Source organism: Hydra vulgaris, chromosome 13, assembly GCF_038396675.1.
Source record: "Hydra vulgaris chromosome 13, alternate assembly HydraT2T_AEP".
Taxonomy (NCBI): Eukaryota; Metazoa; Cnidaria; class Hydrozoa; order Anthoathecata; family Hydridae; genus Hydra; species Hydra vulgaris.
Genome location: NC_088932.1, coordinates 43,332,240 through 43,359,458, shown reverse-complemented (window position 1 = coordinate 43,359,458; position 27,219 = coordinate 43,332,240). Strand labels below are relative to the sequence as shown.

At 27.2% G+C, this 27,219-nt stretch overlaps 1 protein-coding gene across 2 annotated transcripts in view; it reads left to right on the top strand.

Moving 5' to 3' along the window:
- LOC136089514 (uncharacterized) overlaps positions 1 to 27,219 on the top strand; it is a 91,899-nt gene that overhangs the window by 49,667 nt on the left and 15,013 nt on the right. For both annotated transcript variants that reach the window (XM_065815560.1, XM_065815561.1), the window contains 2 exons: positions 11,274 to 11,445; positions 26,978 to 27,167. In XM_065815560.1, the coding sequence (XP_065671632.1) occupies positions 11,274 to 11,445; positions 26,978 to 27,167 (362 nt within the window). The remainder of the gene's footprint in view (positions 1 to 11,273; positions 11,446 to 26,977; positions 27,168 to 27,219) is intronic.

The window sequence follows — 27,219 nt, the reverse complement described above, 5'->3', positions numbered from 1 at the left end:
TTATCTAATATATATACATATATATATATATATATAAATATATATATATATATATATATATATATATATATATATATATATATATATATATATATATATATATATATATATATATATATATATATATATATATATATATATATATATATATATATATGTATATATATATAATCGTTTCGTAAAATATAAATAATTCAACCCAAATACAAAAATATACAGTATTTCCTTTCTTATCCATTTTAAATCAACTAAAAATAAAAATGAATATAAATAAGTTTTTGAGTAAGAAAACATTTTAATATTTAACAAAGTAATTAATTATAAAAAAAACTCACTGTGTGCAATATTTGGTTACCTTAAAGTTGTTACTCTAAATGACTAATTTAACGAAGGCAAATTTTTTTGCCATTGTTATTGCCAGTAATAAATTAGATTTAGATTAAAATTAGATTTTTTATACTATAAGAAAAATAAAAATCTTTAGGACTTTTTTAAAATCAAATTGTAGAAATCAATTAATAAGTTTAGCTACCAAATAATACAATGACATTTTAAGCAGCAGATAAATTAAAAAAAAGTGTAAAACTCTGTTTTAACTCTAATAATAATTATCCATTCAAATTAACATTTTAACAACACAAATGTTCTTTTCTTATTTTATAAAAAAATTATTTTGATTTATAAACCATTAAAAAAAATCAAACTTTAATTCTTTAAACAAAGCAATATTACAAATTTTATATATTATTGTTTTATATTATGATATAATAAATAATTTATAATAAAAAATTAATAACTTTAACACATCTTATCTTAATCATTGCAAAAATAAAATTAAATTTATGAAATAACATTTCATTATTTCTATTGTTTAAAAATTAACTTTTTCTTGCTTAAGTTAAAAATTTTTACAAAATTACAACATCTCTCTTTATTACTATTATTTTTGATAATTACAAACCAATTAAAAAAAATTGATTAAATATCACTAAAGTTTATAGTCTCTCTCTCTGTATTATAGAGAGATATAATACATCGTTTGATTTACAAGCTATATAGCTATATATATATATAATATATATATATATATATATATATACATATATATATATATATATATATATATATATATATATATATATGTATGTATATAAATATATATATATATATATATATATATATGTATATATATATATATATATATATATATATATATATATAATATATATATATATATATATATATATATAAATAATATACAATATTATTATGTTTTTAAACAAAATATATTAGCAATATTATATCTATAGCCAAATCCAACTTTTAATAAAAGCATTACAAGTTTTTTAGTAAATAATCGAAGAGATGCAGTTTCCAACTTTTATAAATATTTCTATTTTTTTGGAAGCAAAATGTGTATCCAAAATAAGTTTGAAAAATCATTTATGGCGGTTTAACATATAATTGTTAAACCGCCATAATTGTTTTAAATTCCGTTGAATTTATAACTGCAGTTATATATAACTGCAGTTATAAATTCAACGGAAATTTCCGTATTTGAAAATTTAGCCGCAGATACGGAAACTTTCCATGCATAATGCATCCGTACATCCATACATTGATGTGCGGATACTTTCCGTCTACGTAAAAGAATTTTTTTCCATTTTTTATCGGAAATTTGTAACAGTGTAATATTCTTAAACTCTACAGATTTGTTTAATAATTACATAAATGCGAACGTTTTATAAATACCAATAACTAATTCACTATGTGTGCTTAACTTAACTTTTTGTTTAGAAGTTTTGCTTTTGTTTTGGTAAAAAGATGTTTTTTCATAATTTTTATCTGTTTTAAAGTCGAGAACTGTTGACGAATTTGGTGGTTTATGAATCGTTTATATTTCATTAGAAACAAATTTTTTTTTTACTTAGATATACGCATTTGTTTCGCACACTTTGTCTAAAACTACTACAAAAAAGATACAAATAATAATTTCTATTAAATTTACCTTAATAAACTGAACTGTTTATTAAGGTAAATTTAATAGACTTAATTTTTAATTTACCTTAATAAACTGATATATATTATTTGGTTTTTAAAAATGTCAGTAAAACTGATTCACTTAGAAATATTTGAACATATCAAAAATAATATAAACTTACCAAAGAGTAATATTGCTGAAAAATGCAAAGCTTTACTAACAGAAAAACAAATGTGTCGTTGCTATAGTAATATAAAATAAAAATCACAAAAATTTTAAATGCGTCCTTTTACTTTCATTAAGTAAAGCAAATTTAAAATGATCAAATACAAACGTTGCAAATCCAGTTTTTTAAAGTGCGAGCTCAGTTGGCTCAAGTGTTTTATTAATCAATAAATCAATTGCTGCAAGAAACAGTGCTTTCCATCCTTCTTCATCTATCAGTATATAGAGATCTCACGATGACTCAAACGAGGTTTTTTATTTTTTAACAAATAGTTTTTTGTTAATAAGTAGTATTTGTAAATGTCATTTATTTAAAAGTCCTATTTTTATAACTATGTTTATAAAATATTTATAAATTTCTTTTATAAAGGTCAAAAGAACAAATGCTGAGGTGAGAAAGCTTATCGCACTAAAATGCTAGCTTCGCTTAATTTATCAAAAACTAGACCTATTAAAAAGTACTTATTAAATGCATCGGCTGCTGCTAAAGCAATGCAAAAATATTATTTAGCATACGTTCTTATGCATTTAAAAGAAGAACCATTAAGTGCAACAAGTATTAAAAAGTTCTTATAACGCGAATTAAAACATAATTTTAAATTATCATTGGCTCCTGAGTATTCTTTTTTATTGATTAATTTGACAGATTTGACCAAAAATGCTTACCAAAAGCTATGAAACAAGGTCAAGAAACACAATGCTGTACTTTACCCAAGCTATCTCAAAGTACTAAAAGCAAAGCAACTATGTTACCTAAAGACTATTTACGGAGTCAGTTACGGAGTTAAAATGCGAGTTACCTTTGCAAGATCTAAATCATACAAGTTGTCGATTACTGTAGTTAGGTCAAGTCCAATTTAAAGTTAAAAACTTGGTTGAACGTTTTGGTAAAACATTAATTCTAAGCGGGGAATGGGGCTTTGATGGTGCATCTGGACCAATTATGAACAAGCAGGAATTTTATTTGGACGATGAAATCTGATATACACATGTTTGCAAACAGCATATGTTCCGTCTTGTTCAATTTGGCGAAACCAAAATCTTTGTCTTCTTGTTTTTGTATGCAATTTAGGCTACAGTTCAATAAAGAAAACTTTAATCTGTTTTTTCAAAAGGATTTAGCCGCAAACGCACTTGTTTTTGACTGCTCTTCAAGAATAATGTTTAAAAAATGAAAATAACGGCCAAAAACATCGAAAGAATTATTACAAACAAGTTTGTTGATAAAAATAGAACTTTGCTTAAAGAAACAGATAGGTTATTAAAGACCAAAAAAAGATTTTTTTACAAATAGTGAGTAGAAATATAAAAAAAATTACTGATAGACTCGACAAAATAAAAAATGAATTAAATAGTAACTTTTTTCAATATTTTACTTATTAAGTAAATAGGTGAAATGTTGAAAAAGACTTAAACGATGTGAAAGAAAGTCTCAACTTCCGAAAATAAAAAATAAAAAAAGAATTGGCACAAATGAGGAAGAAATATGATCTTGAAATCAAAAATGTAAATAAAAAAAACGTTGACTTAGAGAATCGCTTTCTTCGAAACAACATTAAAGTCGACGGTCTGAAAGTTTCACGAGGATAACGCTAGAGTGATTGTAAGAAATCTGTAAAAAAAAATATTTACAAACAGCCTGAAAATGCTAAAGAGACTAAGGTAGAGCAAAAAAAACTTGGGAAGAAGTTAAAAATATTTGCAACCAAGGTAAATACGCGACAAATAAATTTTATAAAGCTATTTGTCGCGAATTTAGAAAAAGAGAAAATTTTTGCGTATAATGAAGAAAAAGTTTTACGTAAGTTAGGGTATCGAAGCAAGATTAATTCTCTTTACTAATTGACTAAACAAGCAAAAAATTACGAAACGCAACACTTTTATATTTTCAAATCAGCTAAAAATTTTTGGTAGCAGGAAAAATTCCACCCGGAAAAAATCCCCCTGAGAAAAAATGCCCTCAGAAAAAATCCTTCTGGATTTTTTTTTATAGCGCCTTAAATAAACGATATATCAATATAATTATTGCTTGCAATATAAATATTTTATACATACATATTATGATTTAAACAAAATATAATCTATCATTTTTTAGAAATAGACTGACAAATACGAAGAACGTGAAAGAAGTACCGCTATATTGACTAAAGGTTTTGGTTTGGATTGGCAATATATCAATTTCAAACCAAAAGGATTTTTCACTACAACCTTAATAACTCTTACGACCCAGATTTGCATTTTTTCACTGAAAATAATTTCAAATCGCGGTTTTTGATTTAGGAACTTTTAAAAATGAACTAAATCCATTGATTAATTTTACGATGATAATTTTGTAACTTTACTTTTTATATTTACATAAATATAAAAAGTAAAGTTACAAAAATTGACTAAAATATTTTCCTATAGAATGTAAATATTTGTTCCATAGTAACAAAAACATGGTGATATGACGAAAAATAAACTAAAACACCTCATAATTATTATCAACAACTACATCCTATATATATATATAACAACTATATGCATAGTTGTTATAACAACTATATAACTATATACTGAAATTGCTTTGCTACCAGAGATTTACCGAATTTTTTTAAAAACAATCTTCTGCGATGCGTTTTCTGTTTATTTCATCTAGGATTTAAATGCATCTAAATTATAAAAAACATTAGCAGTAGATACGTTAAAGACCTTGTAAAAGATTACCATTGGCCACCTGAATTATAAAAAAATAGACAAATAAATAATAGATTTCATAAACTTATATAGAGTATTGTTATATTTATGATTACCTGCGTGTCATTCTCTTTGTGGTAAAAGAAGAGACCATTTGGTCAAGAGTATCTACTCCACCCTTTGAATTATAGTCCAAAATTATCTATGGTTTTATGTCGATAACTTTGCATTACGATGATTGCTACTCAGCAGAATGACTGACTTTCCTTTCTTTGAGACATATGAGACTAAAGTTAATTGTTCATGGTGATCAAACAATGAAGAGTAGACCTCTCGTGTTCGAGCAGGTAAAAACTCTGTAGGAATTTCATTTTTATTTTTGCGCATCGTTCCAACTAGACTTAATTTTTTCTCCAAAAGTTCTTGTGCAAGGGATACTGATGTGAAAAAGTTGTTCAGAGTAGCATTTATTCCAGATCCTTTTATGACTTCAACTAAATTATATACTAATCGTTGCACCTGATTTCTTTCTGGGCCCTCCCCATGAACACAACCCACAAAAAATTTATGCATTCAAGACATAGCTGGTACTAGAATCACACAATAACCATAGCTTTAACCTATACTTACCTGGTTTGGATTTTATATATTATCTAAAGGAACAACTCCACGAAACAGAATCAGCTGTTTATCAACAGAAACCTTTTCATATGGTCTAAAACTATTTGAAAGTGTTTGTACCCAAAGGTCAAAAACATTACAAATAGGTGCAAATTTGCTGTTGCTGAGTCCTAATAATTGAGTTGCTTTGCCATCAAATCTCAAAACTCTTGAAATGGTATGAAAAACGCTCACGACTTATCATCTAACGAAAATTCTGCTGGCCATTACTAATGTCCCATTGCTCCTCTCTAGCTTCACCAGCTGATCGGTAAACACTTGCTAAAAATTAAAGTCCAAGAAACCCATTTAGATCAACCTCAAATATTGGTGCCCACTTTTTTTTAGAAATAACTTCACCTTCTTTGTTTAATTTAGTTAGAACTATCTTCAATCTTTAGGGTAAAAAAAAGTTGAAAAGCAGCATTTATTAAATCTGCCATACGTATTGCAGATGGTGTTAATCCTGGTTTAAATTTCATGGCATTTTATGCTGCAAGTTTTTTAGAATTGTTTAGTCTTTGTTTTCGCTATATTTCATTACTTTTTGCGCACTTGGAAGCATTTGTTGTATTGCTAACTTCCTCTTAAGTTTCAATTATTTTATTAGTTTTACCTGGACTTATTTCCTCAGCTCTATCATTATGTTTATTTCCTCTTTCTAATACCTGGTTTGCACAACTTATTTTATTTTGAATATTTGTGTCATAATTGCTGCTAGTGCCTCTAACTCCGCCATGAGTTCTGCATCTTCTAGCTCCTGATACTGTTATTGATTTATTCTCTACTTTTTAAATTGCAGGAGTGTTTACTTAAAAATCAGCGTCATCTGATGACTCAGTATTTTCTGAGCTGTCTGTTGCTACTTCAATAACTTCTTCTTCCTCTTTATCATCATCAGATATTAATTCTTTTTCACTTGATGGATCTCTATCAAGCGATGCAAACAATAGTTCCTGAGTCTATTCTACAGTGTAGTTAACAAACTCTTTTTTTATTTTCAGCCATAAGTTCTGATATTTGTTATAAAATCTAAATTTATCTAATTTTTTTAAAAATATCAATGAAAAAGATTAAGTTAAAAATAAAAAAATGAAAACAGTTTTTAAAAGCATAATTTATGAAAAACAGTTAAAGTTATAAGAATAACTACGTTGGTTATTTTCAAAATATACTTCAATGATGTTGGGATCCACACGGACCCCAACATTATTGAAGTATATTTTGAAAATAACTAAAAAAGAGGAAGCAATATTCAAACAAATATTTTTTTGGTTTTTATACATCTTGTGATATTTAACAGATACATAAAATTTTGAAAAAAAATACTAACTACATATATATATAATGCAAAAACAAACTACTTATGAGGTCTCTTTGGACCCCAACATAACAGTAGGGTTAAACCACTTTTTATTACGTTACGTTAAACGTGGTATTTTTATGTTACATTTTTTTCATTGCATTATTTTATGCAATAAAGTGGTAACGTAAAGATGTGAAAATTTATTAAAAAAAAAAAATTTTACAAGTAGAAAAAGAGCATATACACAATCAAATAGCATCTTTAAGAGATACAATAATAACCAAATGAGCAAAACGAACTATTTCAGCTAAAAGTTAAGTATAATCTGGTGCTTACCATGATAGACGGCAATATGCTTAAGCCATATGCAGTCAAAAATCTTCAGCTTCGTGCAATATTTGTTTGGCATCACTAATGCAAATGAGCTTAATCCTTTATTGTTCACTGTTGCCATATGGCAGCAAAAACTTTGAATTGATTTTAATTAAATCCAGTTCCGTAAATTATCAATTTAGTGATATTTTCAAATAAATCCAACTTTGCTTTTCTTATTCTAGTCAACGTTGTGATTGTTGCGCTAATTGAAATTGGGGTAAATATAAAATATTTTTGGGTTACTTTTGTAAGCAAAAAGTACATGCAACTTTTTGCCCTACAAAACTGATAATTAACTGAAGTTCTTCTATCCTTTTAGTTTTTTATTTTTTACAAGTTTACAGTTGTTTTAAATGTGTTAAAATTCGGCTCTGTGGATAAAGCTGAATTGGGGTATAACTGGGCAAATAAAATTGTTGCCGTACGGCAACATTAAACAATAGCGGCAGTACTTTTTAATCATTTTTGTTTTTAATGTCTTATTTCAAAGTATTTATTTTATTAGATAATTTTACTAGCTAAGTTAAATCATTACTTATATTTTAGAAGAAAAGAATCACTGCAGATATTGTCTGACTGGTTACAGTCGTGTATACTGCACCAAGTGCAAATTATGTTTAGGCTTGACAGGCGGGAAAAACTGTTTTCAAGAATTTCATAAAAAAGAATGTTAAGCACAGAGTTTTTAAGATCAAAGGATGTCATTGTTAAAACTTAGATTAAATTCTCTTTTTATTTGACATAAGCTAAATAGGTTAAATAAGCTTCTTTGATTTTCACATAGTCAATCTGATCTCTGCCCCCAACCCCTCCCCGGAAACTCCTTGCTGAGTTAAACATATTTCTTGATGTAGTAATTACTTTATGATTAAAAATATCATAAAGTAATTACTACAAAAGTTTTATTTAATAAGTTCTTTATATAGTTTGCTAACATATTTAAACATAATGGCATGAAAGCAGTCTTTTTGAAAATTTTTGTCTATTACCTTTATCGTTCAATGTTGCCGTTATCGTTCAACGTATTGTTATCGTTCAATGTATTGTTATCGTTCAACGGCGACAATTAAAATTTAGGTGTTACTGTACTTGAAAAAAAAAATTTCTTTCTTTTTTAATATCTTTATAATATTCATTTAAAAAAACTATTTAAATAGTATTTTGAATAGTTTTTTCAATATTCGAACAATAAAAAAAAAAAAAAAAAAACTTTGCGAAAAAGAAAAAACTGTTAATAAAGACAGTCTTCAGCTAGGCCTATCAAGTTTGCATGTCTGGATTCATTGTTTTGAATGCATACTTTCTATTGCATATCGACTTGATTTCAAGAATTGACGAACTCGAGATCAAGACCATGAAATGATCAAAGCTTCAAACCAAAAATTTCGCATTCAAATTGAATTTCAAAACCGTTTGGGTCTACTTGTTGACAAAATAAAAGAGGGGGGTAATAGTACAATTAATGACGGTAATACCTTGAAAAAGCATTTTAAAATTACCATTATTTTAACAAGATTACCAGAGTTGATGTCGAATTGATTTGCCGCTTCTACACTAAATTGAGTGTCATAAACTCAACTGTAAAGATCAATTATTTTTTCATTTGAATCCTACTGCAAAGGAACCTTTGAAAGGTAAGTTGCTTCATATAATTGGTTTTTTTATACCAGATTCAGTGCATAAACTTATGATGTGCAACGTTTAAATTATGTCAAATATTCCATCTGCCAGGATTGTGTGAATTGTGTAAAGTTTTTGAGAAGATTCAGCTAAAAAAAGAATGAAAGAGTTTTTATATATAATGAAATTTTATAGAAATGTAGAAATAAATACTCCACAAAAATGAGCCGAGTTTTGAGAAACCAAACTATGCTAAAAAATGTTTGAAAAAAAGTGATCCCATTATTTCAAGATTAATCAAAAATAGTAATAATGACAAATTAACACAAACTCACAAGCAAAATCCTTTTACTAGTAGAGTTACCGGGAAAGAGTAGAGTTGGAACACAAAATGATCTAATAATTGTTTACGAATATGAAGACTAGAAAATACTGAACCAAATAAATAAACCCGTTAAAGGTAGTGGTACAGACAAAGATAAGGAAGAAGAGCATACAAAGAAGAAGAAACCGAAGGAAAAAGAGCTTTTTTAGTGATTTACTACGAGACTTGAAAAACAGTGACGTTGATTGGCCTGATTAATATTATGATTAAAATAATTAAAATAATAACTTTAATTAAACAAATAACTGGATGCTTTTAAGTAAATTTAGAAATATTTTTTTTCTTTTCACCATAATCTTATCTAAATTATATTTTTTCGTATAACTGATTACGTTGAAAACTTCGTTTTAATGGAAACAAATAAAATGATTGAAATTATACTCGAAAAATTATTGTTAATAATTAATAATTGCATTAAAAGTACTCGTCATTTAAATCTTTTATAAAATCTGTAAAACTTATTAACTTTAACTGAACATTTTTAAAAATGTCATATACATTGGCATTAAACAATTGGTAGTAAAGAAAAATAAAAACAAAAATGTTTCTGTCCCCATGGGGCTATATATAAAGCACAATTTAATAAAAAAAGCATTATTAAAATAATCCTTTTTTTATTAAATTAAAAAATTTATAAATTATAAATATATAAAAAATTAAAAATTAAAAAGTTTCGCAAAAATATTATAAAAGTGTGTTTGAATTTAAAACAAAAAAGTAAATCTTTTCAAACTAGCGACATAACATTGTAGTTAGTGTTTATAAAATTTTTTAAATATTTTGCATTTATATACTCTTAAGCGAAATACCTAAAGTTAAAAATTTAGTGTAAAAAATTTTAGTAGCAAAAAAGTAATCAAAATGCATGAATATTTAAATTATAAAATTATTTTTTAACAAAATAGTACTGTAACCTGAACTTAATAAAGATTGTATTAAATTAGCTTGATTATAATGATTTTGAACGAACAGCCAATTCAAATTTACTAATAGTTCATTTTTTAGCAAGTTTGTTTTGACTTTGATGAAGCCAGACTTTTTTGACATAAAATTCAAGATATCTTAAAATTCTGACGATAAAAAAAAAAAGAAAAAATTTATCAATAAATAATAAAATAATTGTGTTAAAAACTTTTGTATATTTTTAATGGAAATTCATTACAAAAATAACGTCTTTATAATCCAGGTAGCGGTCCTGTTAATAAACAAAAACAACAAACCTATATGTTTTTAGATAATATAAGTAATATAAGTCATTAAAAATCCATTTTATAAAGTTTCGAAAAATTTTGAATTATGGCTACTTTTTTGAGCTTTTGCCTTACAGTGCGGTATTGCGATTTTATGAAGTACATTTTTACTTCCAAAGCGGTTCTGTTTTTCTATGATGTATCCTTATCTTTCAGTTTGATAAAAATTTACCACATTTAAATTAAATAGAACAGGCAGCTGGTTTTGAATGTTATCCTTTCTTTATGGTATTTGCAGTGACTTATGAGTTTTAAACCTAGGCAACTAAAACTTAAACAATAAAAAGTATATAAGTTTTTTTTTGTAATTGTTATTGTAATAACATTGATACTTGATAAATATGTTATTAAATAGCAACACTTAATTAATTTATATCTAATAAATGTCAGCACTCTTACTGTGCCCTCGCTTAAAAACATTTTATTCAATGAATCTGTTGATTTGACTCAAAAAAGTTGGATAGCTCAGTTGGTTAGAGCAAAAATTAAAAAAATTGGTTAGACTTGGGAGAGTTCAGCACTACAAATTTAAATCTGGTCACTCCCTAAATATTTTTATGCAAAGTACTTTGAATAGAAAAGAGTCAGTCAATAACAAGTCTATAACGGGTAAGCTTTGGGTGAGTCATGAAACTATTTGTAGCTGCTCTTTTGCTCAGTCGGCAAAATATATTTATAAAGTATTGTATAACAAAATTTTTTTTCCATTTTTATCTTTATAATTACTTATATTTTAAAATATATTTCTGTACTTGTTTTAAAATATCAGTTACTTAGTTTTTTTTTTTTAATTAGTGAAGAAATACATATTAGAATTAAGCTAACAACAAACTGTGAATGCTATCTCCAGAATGTAACTCTTCATCTACAACCAGATAAACTTTTGATATTTAAAAGGTTTTCGTGGGATGATTCAAGCTTAAATGATTCATTTGTGGAAACAGATGGAAAGTTCATTTTTGTTGATGTAAGTAATAAATAACTTTTTTTATTACTTACATCAAAAAAAGTAATTTTGTTGATGTAAGTAATAAACTGAAAGTAAACTTTCAGTTTACTTCAAGCTTTTTTAAATGTGTAAGAGATCGAACTGTTTTCAGAAAAAGTGTCTCCTATGTAGCACTTGAATAAAGTACAGATGGTATATTAACTGTACTTATTCGTACTTACAACCTGTATGGAATTATTATTTTTAATTATTACAATTAATTATAATTGAAAATAGTGTTTAAAATATTATATGGGTTAAAACTTTTTTTCTTTTAATCATAATTTTTACTTGCTATGTGTTTTAATTTCATTATTTTATAATCAACCAGTTAATAAATTTTTAGCGTTGCTTTACAAATTTATACAAAATTGATCATCGAAAACAAAGTTAAATTTTTTGGCAATTTCATGATGATGTTTTTTCTTATTATATAAACCAAATCTGAGGCTATTCTAAAAAATAGTAGCACTCCAGGCCAGCGCGTGCCGTATGGAAATTTTGCGGAGACATTGCTGTGTATGAGAAAAATAATTTTTTTTTAAAAAAAAAAATAGAAAGTTCCTCAGTATCTGAATTTGGAAGAATTTGAACCGAAATGTTGCCTAAATACTATAAATGCTGTCAAAAAGGGTCTAGAACAGCTCTTGTCAATCTTTATGGTGTTGTTTATGTGTGCCAGTGAAAAAACAATTAACTAGAGAACACGGAATAAGAGCATAAACTATTAACATAGTGAATTGATGTTTATTTAAAAAGAAAGTTATTTGACAATATTTATTTAAAAAAGTTGCAACAAAATGTAGCAACTGCAATATTTTTGCTTTTTGTTCTTTTTATTAAACTTTTGTTTTTATGTTTGTTGCGCAAAATTGTGGCCACTTGATCCCAAATGTCATTTAAAAATTGAAATACATTTGTTTTCCATTTACATTTAAACCTAAATGCAATACTATATTTTAAATGTTAATCTGTCGTTTCAACCATGTTTTCAATTATACATGTTTTAAAATGTATGCTTAAATGCTGTTGATTGTTAGTTACTTGCTATTGTTGTTACACCTTTTGCGTATACTACATACTACAATAACTTTTACAAAATGTTTTGCAAATGTTGAAAAAATAAAAAGGATCAAAAGTATATACAAAAACTTGTAGATCAGAATTTAGAACAAGTCTTTTTTATTATTGAAAGTGGGTATATGAGTCATGAATTTGTTGAAGAATTATTTAAAATTAGCCACTCCAGTTCCTTAGAGTTAGCCGTTCTATGTTTATTAAGAAGATGTCTTGCAACCCCATAAAAATCTGCAGGATTTGAAGTTGTCTTTATGTTATAAGAAGAACATTCATTCTGTGAACATTTGAATAAGTTTTTTTTATTTGGCTACCCACTAATCTCATTTGAAGCCCATTTGAATTCATTATGTTTAAAAATTTTAAAAGGCTCTGTTTCTGGTTAGCGGAAGGAACTGACAGCAAACTTTATACCCTTTATGAAAATGCACATTAAGACGAAAGAACTTAGTAATGGTTATCCGAATTACTTAATTAAATCTTTAAAACAAAAATTACATAAACACTGTGGTGGTCATGTTTTTTTTCGGAGAACTCTCTGGTCAACCTAATTTAGTTTATTTCAGATATACAGCTTCTTTTATTATTGTTATTATATATTTTATTATTATTAATATATTATAATTTCCTCCTTTTATTATATCAAAACTTGAAAAGAAAGAAGGTTACATTAAAATGATATTAATGCTACTTCTGCAAGTATAATTAAGAGAGAAATCAGAGAAATGGATGTAAATAAATCTCTCTATCTGTCACTAGAAGATATGGGTGATATTGAATTTGAACTCAAATGGGTTCCTAAGAGATATTTCTAAGACATTTCATTTCTGTAAAGCTTCGACATATAGTTTAGGACAAATCATTGCTCAAGCTCTGCGACCAAAGTCTATGATTATCAAGGTAGATATAAATAAATCTTTAGATATAAATAACTTAATATAAATAAATCTTTAGGAACAAAATATTTTGTGAATCATCTTCACAATTTTGATTTTTTATATAATTGGGTGGTTGACAATGTAGATTCACAACATTCGCACATAGACCAGAAAAGAATTATATCACGATATGGGTTTAATATCAATATGCTTTTTTTCTTAATGCAATTATGAAAGCATAACATGTTTAAAACACAATCTAGTAAAAATTTATCTGATGTATTATTTAATATAACGTCTTATCATGGTTTTTTAAAATTTTCAAAGTTTTAAACCAATAAAAGAAGTTGTATTTGAAGTATTCTGTGCGCTCAACAAAAATTTTTTGGTAAGTAGTATAGTTTTTTAGTTCAAAAAATAATCCTTGCCCAAACTTGTCAGGTTATATGATGCACACTACATCACAATCAATAACAACTTATGAAAAAGCATCAATCAGATTTTTACTAAATTATTGACTTAAATTCTTCAAATAAAACATTCATTTATTCTACACTGTTGTTTAATATATAAGTCAATAAATACAAAGTAATTATTTCCTGTGATACGTTTGATCAGCCTTCATGACAGAAAGCGCTTGGCTTATAATAGATCTTAACCTCAGTATAGTATTTCTACACAGAGGATTTCACACAATTTTGAGCTTTCTCAGCAGCATTAGAAAATTTATGGCACGAACTGGCCTGTAAGAGATTAGAGAGCATATTTAAGCTGAGGATACGGTAAAACATATGCTTAAAAAAAGGCTGTTGAATAAGCCTTAAGAGGTCAGATATTGGTCTGGAATGCTTTAAGGAGTTAAACTATAGAATCAAAAAAAATATTTGTTATACAAATCAAAACTAGATATATTCGGAGTGAAATGCACTTGGATTAAATGGCAATGCAAAATGGTATGAACAAGGAAGAGTTAATCAGACTTGGTAATATAAATGCTCTCAATATTATTTAATATGCCATAATCGAATAATACGAAAAAGAAGTCATATGAACTATGCGCTACTAAATTTTGGATCTTGTACATATACTATGTTGGTAACATAAAGGAATTTTTAGTTGCTGAGATTATTTGTAACTGGTATTTTCATCTTTAAATAGTCTCAAAAAAGCTAAAGTTAAGTATTGGAGTTTATACCCGCAAGAAACCAAATATCTTTCAAAAAAAATCCGCGGTTACACCTACAGTTTTTGGATGGCAGTCATACAGTGCGCTAATCTGCAAGATTTTGGGCTGGCTTTTTGTCTGATCTTGAAATTGAGCATACCTTGATGCGTTCGTTAACATGTAATGGTCATTTAACTAGAGGTATAGGATTTAATAAAAATGAACGCAACCTTTGGACAAAGCACATCTATTATTCTACAAATGTTCATAGAGCAATGCATAAATTGTCTGGATTTGACATTGGATTTATGGAAAGCAATAAAGAATTGGGTACTAAATCATTTGTATGTGATTATGAACGTTTTAAGTTGTTATAGCTGGTTTACTGTAAGAAATCAATTCAATACTGATGATAAAAATTTATATTCATTATCATCGGGTGTTGTGCCAGTCAATGGTGAAGATCTTGTCAATTGTGACAAGGCTGAGAACATAGAGGTTCGTCTACAAACATCTCTCGACAGTCTTAAGTTTAATGAGGCAAAGTTTAAACATTTTTTTGAACATATTTCTTTTTTTAGATGCTTTGACCAATATGGTAAAACTTGACTTACAAGCTAATTGTTGTGTCAATTCAACAATCCTTTTTAATTGGCTCGCAGAAATTGCAGAAAGACAGGATGACGTTGAACTATACTTTGATTATGAGCTTTCTTATCTCCCGCAATCATTGTTTAAAAGTAACCCAATGCTGGAAAAAACCAAATCATCATTTGCGCTAAGTGATTCTTCCTGATGAGGAAATTAAATCAAATACAAACGTCAGTTTGTGCAAATATATTCTCGAAGAAACTTTTTTACCCCACAGAGTTCATTGGAACAAAGGTAGGTTTGTGGAAATTAAAATAGGTTTATAGAAATTATTGAGACCTACATCAACTATATAAGAAAAAATTATGCCACTAATTATATTATATTTGATGGTTATTATAAAGGATCTTCAATTAATTTAAATGAACTTATTAGAAGAATAAAATGCAAAGATTCTTCCCAATACAATGTCATAGGAGAAAATAATCAGGTTCCGTACAATTAGATTTAAATTTGTCATTTTATCTTAAACAAGATGGCCAAGATGAATAGATTTCCACAGGGGATGCTGACACATAAATTGTATGTAATTCGTTGAAAGTTGCAAAAGAAATTTCACCTTGTATTGTTTTCTCCGATGATACTAATATAGCAGTAATGCTAATGTATCATTGGAAAGATGAGTTAACTGAGGTCTTTTTTATCATGACAGAAAATACTCTGGAGTACAAAAGATGCTCTCGAGTAATGATTTTTTTTTTCACGCATGGTCAGGATATGACTCGACATCTTCAATGCTGGGAAAAGAAAAACCTAGTTTTTTTAAAATTACTGCAAAAAGCGAATAGCATACAATCAGTATTTGAAATTATTTCGGATTACTGAGTAACCCAAAAACAGATTAGAAAATCTGCAGTAAGGGCTTTCATTGAACTTTTTGGTGGAAATGCAAAATATTTGTTGAGAAAACTGTGTTTACTATTTTAACGTTTAATTTTAACTTTATGGATTTAAATCATTCGTTTAAGATTAAGAAAATTTAGATTTAGAAAATGTCATATTATCACGTATTATTTGCTTAGATATTGAAAATATAAGCAAATTGTTTATGAAGGAATTATTAGGCTAGATAAGGAATGCAGGAACAACATGCATGTGGTGGCTGTCACGGGCAAGACTGCAGTAATAAAACCAGTGAATTTTATTTTTCAAATATACTACATTCACATCTAAATATTTTATATGTACATACAATTGTTTTTGTAAAGTTTATAGAACTTAAAGAACTTTTAAATGAAAGAAGATTCAAGTGATTAAATTAAAAACGAGAGAAAGTTATTTGTTGTTATTATTTTGAGAAAAGTAAGATACCGGACAACTAATTTTAAAGAAATTTATGTTCAAAGTTATTTTGATATAATATATTTCTTTTCGCATTTTTTGCCCATTTAAAGATACACAGAGATAAAAGTTTTTATGTTTTAAAAATAAAAAATATAGCATTTTAATATTTTTACACTTTTCAAACTTAAATGACTTAAAAATATTTGTTTTGAAGTCATAGTTTGTATCAAAATATTGATCAGCTTAAAATTTTCTGTGCAACAATATTTAGTTTATGATATTTTTGGTGCGGTCAAAACTTTCTTTCTTTCGCCCCAAGTTGCCCGAAATGGGATGTTCCCGTAAAGCAATTAAAAGGGCTTTTTTTACGTTCATTCAGAGACTGCCTATCTTCTCTCAGCAAAATTTTAGCTTTACACCATTTTTGTCTGGGTTCGACCCTATTTTTTCCTCACTTTTACTAAGGAAACACTAGTTGCATACTTTGTAAACTTACAAACTTTATAAACAACTTCGACATGCTGATGACATTGACATATTTTAGATTAAATAACTTTACTCGTCACCAGTTGATTATTGTTTAAACTAATTTAACAGATGTTGTACCCAGATATTAAATGAATAAACATAATTATTTTTATCCACATAATAGTAAGTGTAAATAACAACATAATACAAAAAGCATAAGTTAAACTAATTTTTAGTTTTTTTTGTTGCTGAAAAATTTCATTCAAAAGACAATTAAAACCGTTTATAATATCGTTTTTACATGTGTTTTTATAATGTTGTTTCTTAATATTAGGCATTTAAATTTTTTTGGGCCACTTTTTTTTTAAATGCTTATTTTAGTTATGGGGTGATATTGAGTAATGTTTAAGTCACCCCATGGGATAGAAATCAAGCAAAAATTGGCGCAATGTCTTACAACTGATGAATCTTTCACAATTTCATGAAGTGGAATCAAACCAAGCAAACCCTAAATTAAGAGAATTTAAAAAGCAAAACAAAAAAAAATGCATCAATACATCAAATTTCAATAGATCTAAAACCGACGCTCGCAATAAACTAAAATCAACTATTTTGCAATTTATTTCAATGTTTGAAGTAAATTACATGAATGATTTATCTTTAATGCCAACAAATTTAATTGTAAAATCTTTATTGTTCAAACTCTGAGACGAGTTGCGTTCATATTAAAGAGAACTAGCAGAAAGCAACCTGTAATAAGGGTTACAGCGGTCTGTTACTTAATTTAGAGTGGCTGCTTTCCACAATTTAAAGTTGCGAAACCTTAACTAATACCCTTTTAGAAAAACGCCTTTAAACACAACACGTTTTTAGTTACTGACACAAAATAAAAACACTTCATCATGCTTTAAACTGATGAAAAAGTAAAGCTAAATCCTTGTCATATTTTTTATAACATGAACTTTAATTAAAAAGAATAATATGAAGTGAACGTAAATTATACATGAGTTATTGATTTTTTGGTATCCCTTTGATACATGTTTCTTATAAAAATACGTTTCAAACAAAAAAAAGTTAATTTACAATCAAACATGTGTATAACAATTTTAAAAAAATATGTAAACTTTGATCTTTTATATTGCATTAATGCGTTATATGATTAATCTAAAATAAAAGTTGTAACAGATAAATAGTAAAAAAAACAAAAATGGAAAACAATTTACCTGCTTTTTGTTGGCTTTTAGTAAACCTTAGTTTAATTTAAAAGACATTACAAAAAATTTAAAATACTTTAATTAAAAAATAAAAAAACAAATGTTTCAAGGAGACAAACTAAAAACATTAAAGATAAAAAATCAAATAGAGATATAAATAAATTGCATTTACATTGCTAAACAAATTATCTTGGCTTATAGTAATTTTTAAAAGCAGTGAGTTCAATAAATTAAAATACAAATTAACTATTTTTAACAATAGAATGTAGCATCATATTATGATGATTTGGTAATGAATCAATATAACTATATTTAAGTTTAACTGGTAAAAAACAAATAAAATTTTAATCAAAAAAAGCAAAAACAAACCAAATATGCAACAATCTTCTATATATATAAAGGGCAATGTGTGTGTGTGTGTGTTTGTTCTCTATAGAAATCCAAACCGCCGGACCGATCTCGATGAAATTTGGCATGGGGGTAGTCCTCGAGGGGGAGAAGGTTCTTAGCTGGGTTTTAACCCTGTACCCCGACCCCCGGGGTCAAAGGGGCTAAAAATTGATCCCCCCTGAGAACGGGATCAGGGGGGTTTTTTGGGCCGATTTTTGGGCCGATTTTTGTGTACAGATATCAGGTAAGCCAGTTTAAATATTGGCCCGGGCAACGCCGGGTAACTCCAGCTATATATATAAAGGGCAATGTGTGTTTATGTGTGTGTTTGTTTGTTCTCTATAGAAATCCTAACCGCCGGACCGATCTCGATGAAATTTGGCATGGGGGTAGTCCTCGAGGAGGAGAAGGTTCTTAGCTGGGTTTTGACCCTGTACCCCGACCCCCGGGGTCAAGGGGGCTAAAAAATGAGCCCCCCTGACCCCGGGGTCAGGGGGGCCGATTTTTTGGGCCCATTTTTGTGTACAGATATCAGGTAAGCCAGTTTAAATATTGGCCCGGGCAACGCCGGGTAACTCATGCTAGTATATTATAAAAAAAAATTACAAAATTAAAAAAATTAAAATAAAAAAAAATCACCAAAGAAAAAGCGGCAACAAAAGTATTATAATTATCTTCACTGACAGAAGACATTTACAACCTTTTGGTTCCTGTTTTTTTTTCGGTGTCTCCCAACACCCCGGTAAAGATGAGCCCTCCATTTAAAGGATGCCTCATCCATAACGCCATTACTTCTCCGCCTATTGAAGGACCTCTCCGAGAGAGGCCCTGGGTGCTGGAAGCGATATCTTTGATATTGCTCAAATGTTAATGACTCTAAAATTACAAATAGAAGGATATTATAAAAATTAAAAATATATACAATTCTTTTTAATCAAAATATAAAGCATTATCACACCATTTTCACAGAACGAAGGGGATACTAAAAATAATAAAAGAAAAAAAAAAGTAAAGTAAAGAGGGCTAAACTTGTGAAAAATTTAATTTTAAAAAAAGTATTAGCAAAATGCGAACAGTTTAAAATTGTTATATTTATATTAAATAATTATTTCACCTATCGCACATATTTCTCCTTAAAAATTATATAAAACTTAAAACACAGCCTTATCAATTATGCTTCTACTAGACATTAAAGACAAAAAATATACCTCAGAGAAAATAATAGAATTAAATTTACAGATAAATAATTATATAATTATGTTTTTTTACCTATTCCCCTCATTTCTTCCATGAAGTTGTCTAAAGTTAGAAAAAAGATAACTGAAGCTAAAACTAACAACTACTAAACTGAAATTATCTATAAACGAAACCAAAACTATAAACTAAAATAAAATTTAAATATTAATATCTGTACCTCAGAGGACAAAGGTCGGTTATCCAGTTTTTTGTTAAATTGAGTTATGTAAGAGACCTTTTTAGTTTTTTCAGTATTTACTTAGGTATAAAGACTGTTGTCCTACGACAATGGGAAACAAAGTTTGGTCAATATAAAGGGTTTGGTGTCCCCACAATGTTCAAAGGAAAAACGTCTGTAGTCCTGAAGTGATTTTTTACTTTTTTTTTTAACTTCTTATTTTGGTCAAAGTTATATTTCATCCGCCTCAAAACAATTTAAATAAAACACAAAAAAAATAACATAAATTTAACCATTAAGAATAAGCCAATGAAGACTAATTATTTTGCTATTTACTCTCTCCTGGACAATTTCTAAAATGTGACAACAACCCTTGGATTTTTGAGGTACAGATATAAATGCTTTATTTATTTAACTACACTAATCATACAATTTATATTTTTTTTTTTTTTCCAACTCTCCTAAAAAAAAAATATAAAAAGCTTAAGTACTTTAAGTTTAAAATTCCAGTTACAGTACAAATAAACAAATTCCTAATAACAAATATCTAGCAATAGAATAAATAGCAAAAACACTGACTTATTTCAATCTTTAATTCTGAACCTAAACAATAAAAGCACTTAAATGTTTGGACGTTAAAATATCTACTTAACTTTTTAAAAATAAATTCACTTAACTAATGTAACTTATACCTTTATTGGCTCTCTCTTGATCAACTAAAGAAAAAAATCTTAATTAAACTAATTTGATGAAAAATAATAAAAAACTGTCTTACTGAGAATATTAAATTTCTTTTCTTTATTATTGACAATATAATTTTAGTTAGGACCTAAGTTCTTGGGCTTATTGTATAAAATTATAAAAACTTGCTGTTTTACTTTAAAGTCAACAACAATATTTTAAAAAACATTTTAGATACTTTATAAAGAAATAAAAATCCTTTTAAACTTACTAACTCTCTCTGCATTGTTGTCAACTAAACAGAAAAACAAACAAATAGCTGATAGTAAATTTTCACTTTGGTAGTAGGTTATTAAGTAGATTAAATAGATCTTTGCTTTATTTAATATGCTCTAACAGTCTACAACTAGTGATCGACCGAAACCGAAATTTGAGCCGAAACCGAAAGTACCGAAATTTCGGTTCAGTTAAGCCGTAGCCGAAACCGAAACCGAAATTTCGGCCGAAATGTGAAAATGAATGTTTAAAATCCCTGAACCTTTTATGATCACCAAATTAAAGCAAAAAAAAAACTATTTTACATATATCTAAGCAATCACCACGTAACATAGTTTGATAAAGACTATAATATATCAAGACATTTCAATAATTAAAGGTAATAATTGAAGTATTTTCTTGACGAAATACAGAAATATAGAAGACCTTTAGGTCTTATAACAGAGCACCGCGGAAGTGCATTTAACCAGGAAGTTTACGCCTCCTTCATAACCGTGACGCAAAAATGTATCATAAGCTCGTTTTGAGCCTGGATCTCCTGTTCCTAAGGCAAGCGCTCTAACCACTGCGCCACGGTCGCACAAGAAACTTCAGACCTTCTTTAAAGTGTGAATCAATTTTTAAGATTTATAGGACTGCCGGTAGTTGTATTGCTTTTTCAGTTAGGAGATTTTTTAGAGTAAACGGCTTCTTAAATGTGATGAAAGTCCGCTAAGTGATTGAAGTTTTGGATTGTGCGATCCACGAGATATTTTCAAATTGCAAGTTCCGTATTTGAAATCACTAACTGACACGGTAAAATGATTCCATAAACCAGTTTTTTATCGATTATTTTTCGTTTTAAAATTTAGCACTGAGAAACTTTTAATTAAACTATTGGTTTGGGTTGCTTTTCTTAAATGTTAATTCATTTTAAGAATGATTTGAGAATAGTAACTTAAAACTATTATGTAACGTGATTTCAGTTAAAATTTTTACAATTGTTATAATTAAAAATTGATTTACTAACAAACGATTACAATTAGGAAACCGTCATGATCCTACTCTATATTAAAACTTAAAAAAAATCTTATAATAGTTTCGGTTCATTTCGGTTGCGGTTTCAACCGAAATTTCGGCCGAAACAGGAAAAGTAAAAAAATTGTTAAAGCAGAAATTTCGGTATCGGTTTCGGCCGAAGCCGAAAGTTTCCGTTCACTATCTACAATATTATCATTAAACTATAATTATTTTCTACAACCTGGTATAATTTAAAATATATTTTTCAAGTAAATAAAAATATTTAAGATTATATTATATAAGATTTTGAAAACCTGAAATTTTGAACCTACTTCAAAAAAAACCAGATATATTAAAAAGTATTTTTTTTTTCCATTTTAAAAAGTAAAAATGCTTTTTAATTTACTTTCTCCAATATGCTGTTGTCATCTAAAAAGCAAACAAATATTGAAGTCGATTCTTTCTTAAACCTCTTTAATCTCTTTAATATTAAAATAAATATTTAATCTTTCTGGATTGAATTAATTTACAAAAATTTTCGTCAAAACCACTTTATTATTATAAAGTTAATTTAAATTAATAAACCTAAACGAACTGCAATTTATAACATTTAATTATAACAAAATGGAACAAAATTTACTTCTTCGTAATTCAGCGACTAAAAATAAACATATATTTTAGAACTAACTACGTAACATGATACAAATCAGTAGTCATGATACAAATCATCTAAATTAATACAAACCTTCATCTTCAACAATTTGGGACATTCTACTAACTCGATATAAAAAATTAAAAGAAACAAGCTTGAAAACAAATTTAATTTAAAGGTAATAGGCAGGATAAGATATAAAAAAAATTAAACGATTAAAATGATTAAACAGAATATAAACTACTTGAAAGATATGATGAGATGTATTAAAACAGATATAATAGAAACGTGCTTTTTTAAATTTCTGGAAATTCCAATTTCAAAATTTCAGAACAGAAGAAAAACTAACAGCGCACAAAAGAAACTGTCTATTACTAAGTGTAACAAAACAACCAAGAGCAACAAAAAAGTAAAACCGCATTTAACTTATTGCATTACGTTATTACAAACTAAATTACGATTAGCACACTCAATTAATTACATTACGATTATGATTAGCAAATTTAATCAATGTCTAAAATAACTCATCTATTTATAAGTAAATCATCAAATTTAATCAATGTCTAAGATATCTCATCAATGCGTCTAACTTATTACGCAACTAATTAGTTTATTTACTAATATGTATAGTAAACATATCTGGACAAACGAGCCGATTTCTTTTAACTCCATTTTTTGGAGTTAAAAGAAATCGACTCGTATGTCCAGATATGTTTACTATCTGGACATACGAGCCGATTTCAAATATGAAAATACAAATTTGATATTTAAGTTTTTAAGCCACATTTTTTGAAGTACGTATATATATAAAATAATTTATGAAACATCAAAACAGTATCGTACTAATTTTTCATTTGCGATATTTCGACCTGTTTTAGCCCAGATCATCATCAGACGTAAAGTATAATATAAAATAAAAATTAAATAAAAATATAACTTTGATATTTATGTCTCATATTCCGTCTGGGCCAATAGCCTTCTAATCGTTGTTTATTGCGGTTTAACCGCAATCAATCAAGTTTTAATTCCACTTTATGAGCTAAAAAAGCTTAAAATAGTTTTTTTTACTACACAATCATTATAAAACTTAAAATGTACAATCTCATTTAGCTACCAAAAACGTTTTTATTGGCTTTGAAAGGTTACGTTAAGTTTTTAACAGACATAACTTCATGTTGGTAAACCAAGCTGACCGCACCCGGGTCTTGTCAAGTCTGTTCAACACAGACCGTTTTTATATTATTTGTATGACCTCTTTGTTTTAATAGTTTTTGGTAAACGGTAATTTGGTATCATTTACTAAAAATTCTTTTTGTTATTCGGAATTTAATTCTCTTGAATATTTTGATACTAACAGAGGACCTCCCTTCCTCGTTTTTTCCTTAAACGGTGGCCACGAGAATAGAGTTAGTTTTATTAAGAGTAATCAAGTTTTTAATGAAGACCTTTTACCAAAATAACAAAATGTAAAACAAAGATTTACATTTTTAACAAACTTTTTTTTTAAACATATATACGAATTTAACATATATAAGAATTTAACATATATAAGAATTTAACATATAAAAGAATTTAAGATATATAAGAATTTAACATATTTAAGAATTTAACATATTTAAGAATTTAACATATATAAGAATTTAACATATATAAGAATTTGACATATATAAGAATTTTTTCTTTTCTCAAAAATGTTGCAAATGCAAACTAAGCTAATTAATTAGTTAAACACGTTATAAAGTTAAAGTAACTGGATATTTGACAAATGCGAAAAACAACAATGTTCTCCATGTTTCCAAAGGTTTTTAGTTTGTTTTAAGTTGCGACCCACCGTTTAAAACATTCCTTAAGTTACGTACAACAATTTATTAGCCATAAAATAAAAATTTTTTGTAAAAAACCGAACTAATTGCATATATTTATATCACTTTAACTGACAAAAACTTACAATAATAGGAAATCAGGCTTTTTTTTATAAATTGTATAAATGCGTCATTCGTAAATCTTAAAGAAAAAAAAATGGAATTATGATACCATAATTACAAAAAAAAAAAAAAAAAAATAATAAATAATGAAAAATTCCACATAAAAACTCAAAATCGATTTACCTATTAATAGTAACCTATGTTGACATGGCAGTTAATACAAACATTTATCGAAAATGTAACTATAAAATCTGTTTCGAAGTATAACAAGATTAACAATACTATAAAAAAAAAAAAATCAAATTAAGATATAAATTGCATTTTTAGCAAAATTTTGTCTTGGCTTTTAGTAAATAAATAAAAGCAGTAAATTCCAATAATGAAACTCCCAAATATTCATTTTTAACAATAGACACTAACAAGAAGGTAAGCCAAGCAGTCTATTAACACAAAATATCACAACAATCACCCATAACAATAGAATATTTACACCCTTGATCCGAAAATCTAGCAAAAATAACAAACCAAATAAAAATTTGGAAGACAAAACTAGAAAACCAATATAAAGTTGACTATATTTATCTTTTTACTAAACATATAAATACATAAAAGTATATTTGCTTTTATATTCAATATAAGTTATTCAATTACTTCAAATCTAGGACATTAAAGCACCCTCGATTTAAAGATCAAGGTTGCATACTCTCTCATACTCTAAACATTTACATATATTATGTGTTTCCGAAATAATTAAAAAAGGCTAGACAACGCAACCTAGCTCTAAAGCAGTAGCACCGCCTGGCACCAAATGCTACTAAGTCACACCTCTGCTATGAGTACACCGCTTGGCTGGCAAAGTTATCAACCTTAATCAACATAATTCCATGTCACACCACTTTGAAAACATAGAAACAACATAATTTCAACATATATACAACTATTAACAATTGTGCTTTTATATAACACTAATAAACACACTTTATTACAATATTAAATGACAGATATATTTATCGAAAACTATGAAAAAAAAAAATTAAAATAATAAATAAAGTTTTACATACAGAATGTGCTCAGAACCTGCAAATAGTAAATTTTGGAAATGAAAATTTAAAGACTATAAATTAAGAACTATAGAAAATTTAACCTTAATTGTGTAACACTTTCCACCTACCATACCTTGAATAAGATGTTTATCAATTTTAAAAAACAAACTAATAAATTCTCTGGTTCTTGAACATGCAACATAGTTTTAATTCTCTCTCTGACCATGAGAGAAACACAGTTTTTTAAGACATACCCTAATTTTATCAAGTATTTGAGCTTGACTTATATTAACTGTCATTGAACAAGCCAATCTGACAGGAAACTGACGACGTTTCAGAACAAATGGTAAATTAGAATCTGATGGAGCCAACTAAATTTGAGGAACAAAAACCCGTTTACCGCCAGAAAAACCTGTTAAAACCTCTGCTTCAATTTAATTATTTTGAAGAGCGCAAATTTTCATTCATGTACCATTGTCTAACCCAGCTTCGAGATCTAACTTTCTAAGCAGCATAATTACACGACCAATTTTTAATTTTAAATAATTAAGGTGGCATACCTGAAGGATTTAAGCTGTTTAAAAAGTCAACAGGAAAGTTGTTTCTTTCATAAAGGTCATCAGTCTCAACTTAATCAGCACTTAAATAAATTTTGATCTAACCCGGCAGACATCCAAGCACTTCTTCATTGATTGATAATGAATCAATAATGAATTGGTGTTGTGAATATGAATCAATAATGTATCAATAATGAACCAATTATAATCAATAATGAATCAATAATGAATCAATAATAATCAATAATGAATCAATAATGAATTGTTGTTAAAATCAGGCGTTTAGAAAAATCATTTTGATCAGCATCTCCAAAATCTTTTCAACAATCGATTCATTTTCTCTAATAATGAGCTGATTTAACTTAAATTTTTTTTTATTAGTAATATAATAATTGATTTGCATTGGCGAATATTTATTTTTAAATTTATCTGGTTTTGATTTGATAATATTTTTGTTTATTTTCACTGTTCTTAAATCTTGCATAATTTTTCAATATGCAATAGTTAAGTTTGTAGTACAATTTTATTTTGTTTTTTTACTTGTATTTTACATTGTTTTGTCGTTTGTTTTCATTTTCTTAAACATAAACTCTAAAAATGGTTAGTATTAAAACTCTATCTAAAAAATTATTAGTATCTGAAAAAATTAGGTTTTCGTATATAGGATTAGTATCTAATAAAATTGGGAATTTGTGTCTATAAGTAATATCTAAAAAATTAGTTATTTGTACATAGAGTTAGTATCTAAAAATTTCGAACCTAGGGTTTAAAAAAATTAAATATATTTATCTAAAGAGTATAAAACATTTTGATAACTGAAAACAACATTGTTTTAAGGTTCCCAAACTTTCTAAAGGTTCACCAGAATGGTTTTTAGCTATCTTTGTTTATGTAAAAAATCTGAATGGTAGAATTAATGGATCATTGGAAGGTCATTCTAAATGGAGCTATTGTTATGGAGACCCAGTATTTAGAGTTAATCAACTAAATTTCAATATGCCTATCAAAGAACGATTTATAACACCAGGTATACTTTATACATGTACATAGATATAATTATATATATATATATATATATA